The sequence below is a fragment of the Phyllobates terribilis genome, unplaced genomic scaffold (genome assembly GCF_046119375.1).
Source record: "Phyllobates terribilis strain yellow unplaced genomic scaffold, ASM4611937v1 Scaffold_10__3_contigs__length_209671492, whole genome shotgun sequence".
NCBI classification, from domain to species: domain Eukaryota; kingdom Metazoa; phylum Chordata; class Amphibia; order Anura; family Dendrobatidae; genus Phyllobates; species Phyllobates terribilis.
In genome coordinates, this window is record NW_027362770.1 from 179,810,240 (window position 1) to 179,821,222 (window position 10,983).

A 10,983-nucleotide genomic window follows, 5' to 3' on the forward strand; every position below is an offset into this window, starting at 1 on the left:
CACTGGAGAGTCATGGGGGGCCCGATGGAAAGTCTGAACCACATCTCCTGCTTCTCCACTGGTATGTGGAGGACCAACGAGATTAATGACAATGCTCTGTCCGCAGTGCTATCCAAGCCACTTTGGTTATGGAGAAACCGATCACCGATCTCATCAGGTGTAGTCTAAGTCTATTACATCACGTCTCTGCTCTTTTGTATAGAAGCGTTGTCAGATCCGTTGCATTGCCTGATGGAGAGTCCTGTGTTGTTGTTTCACATCGTGTCTTTGATTTGTGTCAGCCATTAAAGTCAAATTGATGTCAAACTCAAATTGAAAGAAACGTTGTTAGGACCAAATACACATTGTCATCGCCAAAGCAAGTGGGAAATAAGGAACTGAGGGCTGGAGATTCTGGTCATGATAGACAGGGGACATCGAGGGTGGTGGCTACAGGCATCTGTGGCTTATCAGTCTATGACTCTCTTATTGAGCTGCTTTTTCCACCATGCTCTCGTCTTCCCCCAGCAAGAAGCAGAGTTTCTCTTCCTCCACAAAAAAACAGACATCTGATAAGAGAGAGAAGAGAAGACCGGACCTGCCTGCTTCACTTTAAATTTAGGAAAATATAATTACGGTATGTATTTTACATTAATATCTGCACAGCGACCGCATTATTATTTTATTGAATACGTACAACAATAATCAGATATCGACATTTTATTAAGAATGAGCATGAAATTATATTGATAAGGAAGAATGAATATCCCATGATCCTGTTGATGAATTTGTCCACTTTGAGGTTACCAATTTGATATCTGTCACCCTGAAAAGGAGAATCTGTTAAATATTAATTATGGTAATTCATATAATAAAGTTCCACACTTGACATGGACACATCTATATTTGCTGACACAGATGTAATATTTCTATACACTCGGCTTGGGTGGATGGCAGTGTCACAGTATAGGCTCAGAATGCCATAGATGGACACCAGGTGCTGGGCTGAGTCAATATAACGATAGATGTGAGTTTCCACATAGGGGCCACCGTGAGGCCTCCTCTGCTGCATTTGGACTTTGACATTCATGGACACAAACGCTTCATTCAGGATACAGAGAAAGATGGGTGGGAGATGACGCACCCCCTGGGCCGTGGGGTACTCGGTGCCGGGCTGGTCGTTGCTAGGGGAGATGTCACAGTGGCGGTGACCCGGTCCGTGACCCAGTTCTTATATAAAGTTTGTGACGCGACCTGTAGTACGCGGCTAAAGGGAGCCGCCGCTGCGGAGCAGCTCCTCTGGAGCTGATGTTAATGCAGCAGAGTTGGTTTAGCCCTCCACAGGTAGAGCTTAGCTCCAGGGCAGTATAGATGTTGCTGCGATGGTGTAGTGCAGAGGATGGCGCAGCTAATGATCACAGAGACAGGTGCAGTCCTCAGGGTTTACTCACGGTTTCTTAGACTTCCAGTTACCAGTACTAGAGTAACTTCCCACGGCGTCCTGTGCTTACTCAGGGAGTGGTTCAGCAAACTCCCAGGTCTCGCCGAAGTACGTAACGGGACCCCCTTCTGTGTATTCCTTCTGGCCGTCTCCCTGCTCCTCACACCCAGTGTCTCAGGCCAGTGACCACGGACCTTGCCGGGCGACGTCTTCTCTGTACCCTGGGTCCTCTTTGGCCACCTTTCTGGTGATTAGATGTGGCTGCAGTACCTGAAATACTACAGCCTCCCGTTTCCTAGTTGAGGCTTAAGAACTCTGCTAGTTTAGGGACCGGTCCCCACTGTGCGACCTGACCCCTCCAGCTGCTGGTAGATTCGGGCGTACGGGTGGCTTCCAGCACTACCCGTAACCCTGGGGTCCATTCCACTTTCCTGGAGCCCTTCCTGCTTCTCTCTCTCTCCAGTCCTGGGCCTCTCTCTCAGGCCCTGCTCCTGAGCAGAGCTCCTACAGAGCTCCTGCTCCCTCTATTTCTCCTCTCAGACTCTCTGACTGGACTGCTCACTCTAGAATGTGTAACGGGTCTGGGAGGTGGAACCTCTGAGCTACTATACAAAGGGCAGTCCTAGTAAGGAAGCGGGTGGCTCCCAGGGAAGGCGGGTAGGTAGACACGGCAAGTGACAATGACAGTCTCAGGGTAGAAGGGCAGGGCGGTCACAGCAAGTGACAGGGACAGTCTCTTGACAGGCGGGTGGTCACGGCAAGTGACAACAGGGTAAGAGTCTCTAGGTAGGCATGGGGTCACGGCACGTGACGGCAGAGCCTCCAGGTAGGCTAGCAGGCAGGTAGCAGGTGAGCGCTCCCAGGTGAGCGAGTAAGAGTCTCTGGACAGGCAGGTGGCCACAGCAAGTGACGGCTAAGCCTCCAGGCAGGCTAGCAGGCAGGTAGCAGGAGAGCGCTCCCAAGTGAGCGAGTGAGAATCTCGGGACAGGCAGATGGTCACAGCAAGTGACGGCTAAGCCTCCAGGTGGGCTAGCAGGCGGGTAGCAGGAGAGCGCTCCCAGGTGAGCGGGTGAGAGTCTCTGGACTGGCAGGTGGTCACAGCAAGTGACGGCTAAGCCTCCAGGTAGGCTAGCAGGCGGGTAGCAGGTGAGCGCTCCCAGGTGAGCGGGTCAGAGTCTCTGGACAGGCAGGCAGGCAGGTATCAGGCAGGTATCTGGCAGGTGCTTCCTGGTCCGCGGGCGGACTGATCCATAGACAGACTGGCAGGTGCTGGTAGGCAGACTGTCGGACCACAGGATTGCAAGCAGGTAGACAGAAATCAGGCAGATATCAGGCAGGTATCAGGCAGGTATCAGGCAACGGGACCTGAGGGCTGAAGCAGAGTTGAAAGGCTTTGCAACAACATTGCTTGGGCACCTCCATTTTGGAGGAGGTGCCTTATATATGGTGAGGTCCTCCGGCCATTGGCCGGGGACTCCTTAGGACGGCGCGCGCGGCCCCTTTAAGAGAGAGGGAGCGCGCGCCCTAAGCGCAGTGACCGGGAAGCAGCGCGCGCTGCCAGCAGAGCGGGAGGAAGATTCCGGGCACAGAGCGGAGAGGTGAGGGGAACGGCGTCCCTGTCTAGCAGGAGGCAGGGACGCCGACGCTACTGAATGTTACACCCTCTTTTTATATCACTTCTTTCAATGCTCCCCTGATTTACTTCCTCCACCCACACCCACTACATGGTTCCCCCTGCTTTGGTTCCCCCCACTCCAACCAGGGACAGGGCTCAGCAGGAACGCGACGCATCTTGCCCCTCCTGCTGGTCTGGAGTAGTGTAGTGTTGGATCCCGGTGTTAGGGTCCAGGCAGTACTCCATCCTTACCTGAGAGTGAGATACCACACCTCTGGGTGAGATGCAGTACCTCTGTGGCGACTGAACCCGCAGGGGCGCCACAGATACTATCTTCAACCAATCTAATGGACGGACCATGGACAGATGGACAATTTTCCTTTAACTTCACATATTCCATAATCGTCTACAATAATTACTTCATGAAGACCATCCAATAAACCTCTATGCAATCTAAAGAAACTGCAATCTAAAGTTTTCCGTGTGATGATGCAATGAATTAGCATTTGGGATCCCACTTTTAATTTAATTAGCAGGACCTAACAGGCCACCATAACAGGCAGATGGGGAGCGATATTCACTTATTCCTCAGCATAGTAAAAAGGCGGATCGGCCATGACAGTAAAGATATATTAGAGAAGTAAATAGCCTGCGCTCAAGACAAACCAGGGATATATAATACAAGAAGACAAACAACTAAAGATCAAGGTCTATAATGATAAGGGAAATGCTGGAACACACCCCGCTGGCAGTAATATAATGCACATTTGACTTCTTTGCTCCGACTGATCTCAGCCATGGCATCTGCTGATCTGAGACACGAGCTGAACTGCTCCATCTGTATGAGCATTTATACAGATCCTGTAACCCTGAGATGTGGACACAACTTCTGCCGGGTCTGCATTGATGGAGTGGTGGATACAGAGGGCGGGTATGGAATTTATACCTGCCCGGAATGTAGAGCAACTTTTCAGAAGTGGCCTCCACTACAGAGAAACATAACTCTGTGTAATGTAGTGGAGAATTTCCTGTCTACTCAGTCACATCAGAAGATCACCGGGATCTGCTGCACTTACTGTGTGGACTCTCCTGTACCTGCTGTTAGATCCTGTCTACACTGTGAGGCTTCTCTGTGTGATAAACACCTGAGAGTTCACATCAAAACAGCTGGAGATCACGTCCTCACTGATCCCAGCACTTCTCTCAAAACCAAAAAATGTTCCATCCACCGGAAGATCCTGGAATATTACTGCACTGAGGACGCTGCTTCTATCTGTGCTTCCTGCAGTTTAGTTGGAGAACATCGAGGACACCAATTAGAGAAGCTGGGAGAGGCCTCAGAGATAAAGAAGAAGAAACTGAGAAATGTTCTCCAAAAACTGACCACAAAGAGGAAGAAGACTGAGGAAAGAATCAAGAGCCTGGAGGAACGCAGGAGAAAAGCTCAAGAAGAAGCAGCTGAAGAAACCGAGAGAGTCACTGCCCTGGTTATAGATATCAGGAGACGACTGGATGACCTGGAGAAGAGGGTCCTGAGTGAGATCTCCAGGCGGGAAGAGAAGTTGTCACTGTCACTGTCTGATGTGATCCAGAAGCTGGAAAGAAAGAAGGACGAGCTGTCCAGGAAGATGAGACACATTGAGGAGCTGTGTAACATGACGGATCCACTGACTGTCTTACAGGAAACGGACACCAGTGACTTGTGTGATCCTGAGGAGCAGGAAGGTGATGAGGACACAGGGGGACATGATGGAGGTGATGAGGACACAGGAGGACATGATGGAGGTGATGAGGACACAGGGGGACATGATAGAGGTGATGAGGACACAGGAGGACATGATGGAGGTGATGAGGACACAGGAGGACATGATGGAGGTGATCGGGGTGAGGAGCTGATCTCACACATATCACACACATTATCTGCTATGATAAGAGATATAAATGTGACCTTCTATGTGCAGGATCCTGCAGACATATTACTGGATGTAAACACGGCTGGTAATAATCTCCTTATATCAGACGACCTGAAAACTGCGACCTGGACAGAAATAACACAGAATCGTCCAGAAACAGCAGAGAGATTCGAGCATTATGAGGTGATGAGCAGGAGGGGATTTACCTCAGGACGACATTACTGGGATGTGGAGATCAGGGGGGCACTATTGTGGAGTGTGGGGATGTGTTATCCCAATATAGCCAGGAGGGGGCATCATTCATACATTGGAAAAAATAATAAGTCCTGGTGTTTATATAAAGGGCTGAGGTATAATAATCATTGTTCAGTGGTATATGACAGTAAAGTGATCCAGTTACCTCACCAGATCTCCAGTAATAGGTTCAGGATATGTCTGGATTATGAGGCCGGGCAGCTGTCCTTTTATGAGCTGTGTGACCCCATCAAACACTTACACACCTTCACTGCTGCCTTCACCGAGCCCCTTCATGCTGTGTTATGTGTATGGAGAGGTTCTATAAAGATAACAGGGAGGAACAGCTGTGAGGAACCATCACACCACCATAGAAGAAATCTACCCATAGACTGGTGAAATCACAGGGAGCAGAGTCTAAGACTGGTGGAGCATTCAATCAGTGGAAGGAGCCTCATGAAGTATTTGGTTACCTGTCTTCCTCGGGATGTATTTACATGAGTTGTGTTTTGCCATAAATAAATTAAAACCGCTATCAAACACAACAACCTTAGATCAGTTGGCTACTTTTCCCAAGAAACATCTGGTCATATTATGGTCACAGTAGAATCATTTTTTTGCTTTGTTTTTTTTAAAAAAGGTTAGAGATGATCAAATCAAATTCACTTTGAATTTCACAAAAATTCAGATTTGCCAGGAACCCAATTTTTTTGCCATTCGATCTATTTGACTCTTTTTAGGACTGAAAGAAGGTTAAAAAACACATTATACTAGCCTTGTCCATCACCTGTCCTCTGGGTCAGAACCTAACCCCCCGGTCCTCTGCTGCCCATCTTACATGAGGCAAGTTTAAGGTTTGGGTTTTTATGTTAAACCCCAATGTTTATTATGCTATGGGGTTTGGAAAGATTTCAGAATATAATTTTATAATTTCAACACAACTTAGTTATTGTGAATCGAGATTCCCGGTTAAATTTGAGTGAATGTGTTGAATTCAAATTTCCTCAGATTCGTTCACCCTTCATCATAATCTACACCGATCCCATTCTATCCATATTTGTTATAAGGCTGGGGCTACTCGGCAATATGCATCACATGACGCTGCAATTCTGCGACACATTGCAACATTGGATGTAATGATTTCCTATGGCGTCACCCTGTGACCGACTGCGACACAGAGACGCAAATATTTCCAAATGTGTTGGATTTTCTGTCGCTGGTCGCAAGTCACACACAACACACTTGCCATAAGGGTCAAAGAGAGTTGCGACATTCGACTTGTCTGAAACTTGGGTGTTTTATTTACAGCAAAATCAAAGTTCTAAAATAGTTACGTGACCGCAAGTCGCAGACAAGTTGTACAAATGTTTTTGGTCGCGAGACTCGTCAGAGACCTACTGACGTGCAATACATGTTGCCTTGTAACCCCGACCTTATGGACACCTCCTATCTCTGTAGAGAGGTCATAATGTTACATCAGCTGGACAGTATAGCATCACATACAATTTGTAAACGGGAAGGATCAGCATTTCATTAACACTACTGGAATTAGAGAAATCTCCAATCCCGGTAGGTCAACCCCTTAGATGCTGCTGTGAATAGTGACCAAGTGGTTTGACCAAAGGAGGAGGCTCTTTGTCTTTCAGCCCATTTCTCTCCCTTCCAATGATATTATGTCTGCAACATACAATAAGACACTGCAATACAGAAGTCATCAAGCAATTTCTTCGGGACTGAAAAAAAGTGAAAAATGTTAATGAATTGTTAAAAATAATTTTAAAAAACCCATAATAACTCAAAAATTCCTTCTAACAAAAAATGTACGCCTACTCGATATCACCAGTTCCATAAAGACCAGAAATATGAAATAAACACAATTCTAAATGACTCCCCCGGAAGTAGGCACAACCGCTCAAACGCGCGTTGGGAAAGTGGCACCTCTGTTCAGCCTAAGTATATTACTCATTTACTTGTTATACATGCAATAGGTTAATCACCTAACTACTTTGTGCTTTGGCGTTAGGCTCTAGGTTCTAGTTTGACCACCATTGTTGTCTCTTAATTACTGCACTAGATCACTTTATTTCAGTGTAATATGCATGTACTTGATTATATACATTTATCAACCAATGTCAGTACTATTGTGTAATGCCATAAGCTTTCGTATTATTGTTACTATTGTTTATGCTGTATGATTTTTTTGTTGAGCTGGTTGAACTTTGGTGCCACCTATTTGTTAGATACCATGCATCACCCGCCCACCCTTTTAACTTTTTTCTATGTTGTAGATTTGTATCTAATAAAGTTAAGTCATTTTTATTTGGAGTTCTATGTGTGCAATTTTTTATACAGTGGGGAAAATAAGTATTTGATACATTGCCGATTTTGCAAGTTTTCCCACCTACAAAGAATGGAGAGGTCTGTAATTTTTATCGTAGGTCACTTCACCTGTGAGAGACCGAGTTTAAAAATAAAATCCTGAAAATCACATTCTATGATTTTTACATAATTAATTTGCATTTTATTGCATGAAATAAGTATTTGATACAACAGAAAAACAGAACTTAATATTTGGTACAGAAACCTTTGTTTGCAATTACAGAGGTCAGACGTTTCCTGTAGTCCTTGACCAAGGTTGCACACACTGCAGCAGGGATTTTGGCCCACTCCTCCATACAGATCTTCTAGGTTTCGGGGTTGTTGCTGGGTGACATTGAGTTTCAGCTCCCTCCAAAGATTTTCTATCGGGTTTAGGTCTGGAGACTGGCTAGGCCACTCCAGGATCTTGAAATGCTTCTTATAGAGCCACTCCTTAGTTGCCCTGGCTGTGCGTTTCGGTTCATTGTCATGGTGGAAGACCCAGCCGTGATCCATATTCAATGCTCTTACTGAGGGAAGGAGGCTGTTGGCCAAAATCTCGCGATACATGACCCTTCTATCCTCCCTTCAATATGGTGCAGTCATCCTGTCCCCTTTGCAGAAAAGGACCCCAAAGTATGATGTTTCGCCCACCATGCTTCATGGTTGGGACGGTGTTCTTGGGGTTATACTCATCCTTCTTCTTCCTCCAAACACGGCGAGTGGAGTTGATACCAAAAAGTTCTATTTTGGTCTCATCTGACCACATGACCTTCTCCCATGCCTCCTCTGGATCATCCAGATGGTCATTTAATTGATGAACTTCAAACGGGCCTGTACATGTACTGGTGTGAGCAGAGGGACCTTGTGTGCCCTGCAGGATTTTAATCCATGACGGCGTAGTGTGTTACTAATGGTAATGTTTGAGACTGTAGTCCCAGTTCTCTTCAGGTTATTGACCAGGTTCTCCCATGTAGTTGTGGGCTGATTCCTGATCTTTCTCAGAATCATCCTTACCCCACGAGGCGAGATCTTACATGGAGCCCCAGACCGAGGAAGATTCACAGTCATCTTGCGTTTCTTACATTTTATAAAAATTGTGTCAACAGTTGTTGTCTTCTCACCAAGCTGCTTGCCTATTGCCTGTAGCCCATCCCAGTCTTGTGCAGGTCTACAATTTTGTCCCTGGTGTTCTTAGACAGCTCTTTGGTCTTGGCCATGGTGGAGAGGTTGGAGTGTGATTGATTGCATGTGTGGACAGGTGTGTTTTGTACAGGTAACAAGTTCAAACAGGTCAAGTAATATAAGTAATGAGTGCATTGTAGGAGGGTGTCTTAAAGAAAAACTAACAGGTCTGTGAGAGCCAGAATTCTTGCTGGTTGGTAGGTATCAAATACTTATTTCATGCCATAAAATGCAATTTAATTACATAAAAATCATACAATGTTATTTTCTGTTTTTTATTTTTAGATTCTATATCTCACAGGTGAAGTGTACCTATGATAAAAATTACAGAGCTCTCCATTCATTGTAGGTGGGAAAACTTGCAAAATCGGCAGTGTATTAAATACTTATTTTCCCCACTGTACATGGGAAACTGACTGGATATGTCATCGCACTACAACAGACACTGTATCAAATTTCTTACCACGTTTTCTTTTCCATACCAGACCCAGAACGACTAGAGGGGTTGACATTCACTAAACCCTGGAGACTAGGTTATAGTGATGAAACATGTGAGGAAATGTTTGGAACCTAGAGTTGAACGTGTATTTCAAATCCAATTAACGTCACCAATCTCAGTTAAACTGAAAAGACGAAAAACCATTGTATACACACCTGTCTGTAAAAAGGTTTTGATAATGGCCAATACGTGCATGTGATTCAGACAAGTGGTTTGTATTAGTTATGATCACAATCCAGGGTATACATAATTATCTTCAAGATAAGTTAGGTAATAAATTCATCAGATACCATCATGTTTTATTTGGGCAAAATAATATTACTGATTGTTGGCTTTGTGACTTGTGTTATTCTGAGGAGGAGGGAGTTGATCAGGATAAAGGGGACAAGATGGAGGTGATGAGGACACAGGAGCGCATGATTGAGGTGATGAGGATAGAGGGACATGATGGAGGTGATGAGGGCACAGGGAGACATGATGGAGTTGATGAGGACACAGGAGGACATGATGGAGGTGATGAGGACACAGGAGCGCATGATTGAGGTGATGAGGTTAGAGGGACATGATGGAGGTGATGAGGGCACAGGGAGACATGATGGAGTTGATGAGGACACAGGAGGACATGATGGAGGTGATGAGGACACAGGAGGACATGATGGAGGAGATGAGGACACAGGAGGACATGATGGAGGTGATGAGGTACAGGGACATGATGGAGGTGATGAGGACACAGGGGAACATGATTGAGGTGATAAGGATACAGGGACATGATGGAGGTGATGAGGACACAGGAGGGCATGATGGAGGTGATGAGGATAGAGGGACATGATGGAGGTGATGAGGACACAGGAGGACATGATGGAGATGATGAGGACACAGGAGGACATGATGGAGGAGATGAGGACACAGGGGGACATGATTGAGGTGATGAGGTGCAGGGACATGATGGAGGTGATGAGGATGTAGCACCCTGAGGACTCGGCTGCTACAGGGGTATTACACCTCAAGCCAGAGGTGTGGTATTCCACTCCCGGGTAAGGATGGAGTGTGGAACTGAGCTAGTAGGCTGCATGCACTACATACATCCCATTTCCGGGGGACAGATCAACGGTACTCCCACCAGTATATGTGCAGGTACGACAGCGTCTGTCCCTGGCTGGAGTGGGAGGGGGGTGGAACATCCCAGTAGTGTAGGGGCAGATAGGGGGAGTAGTCTGGGTAAAGATAGGAGCTCATTGGGTGCTGGTCACCTGAGCTCACACATAGAGGGAGTATATAAGGTGGGCACCATCTTAGAACAGGGTCAGTCAGTGAGAGTTTAACCTGAGGAGCAGAGCAGAGGAGTCCAGTCAGGAGGGCTGACAGGGAGCTGTGGCTCCGGCTGGGCCCAGCTCCAGAACAGAGCCTGCTGAGAGAGAGAGAGAGGAGTGAGAAGGACCCAGAGAGGAAACAAGAAGGAACCCCAAGATCCCAGAATAAGGACAGAAGGGTGAGGGGTTGGCGAACAAGGGTACCGGAACCCAAGCTGGCGGAGGCCAAAGCAAACCTTAGCCAGGAACCGGAGGTCGTGGGCAGGATCTGCCACGACCCTCACCAAATCCACTAGAAAGGCACACCGAGCATAGGGTCAGGGAGCCCAGAGGAGGCTTGACCAACAAGAGACCCGAGGGAGCCGGACATAAGTGGATCCCTGGTGGGAACGGCCAGTAGAAAGGGAAAGTCAGAAAGGAGCTCAGGACCACACTCCAGAATTGCCTGG

At 46.8% G+C, this 10,983-nt stretch overlaps 1 protein-coding gene across 2 annotated transcripts; it reads left to right on the forward strand.

The window, feature by feature from the left end:
• The first annotated feature begins 3,771 nt into the window (after positions 1-3,771).
• On the forward strand, positions 3,772-7,507 carry LOC141164743 (E3 ubiquitin/ISG15 ligase TRIM25-like). Of its 2 annotated transcripts, XM_073650257.1 has the most exons (2): positions 3,772-4,790; positions 4,881-7,507. In XM_073650257.1, exons 1-2 carry the CDS (start codon positions 3,833-3,835, stop codon positions 5,579-5,581), a joined length of 1,659 nt encoding a protein of 552 aa, XP_073506358.1. In that variant the 5' UTR covers positions 3,772-3,832; the 3' UTR covers positions 5,582-7,507. The 2 variants fall into 2 exon arrangements, with proteins under 2 accessions (XP_073506358.1, XP_073506357.1); XM_073650256.1 differs by having other exon boundaries at positions 3,774-7,507.
• The last annotated feature ends 3,476 nt before the right edge of the window (positions 7,508-10,983 follow it).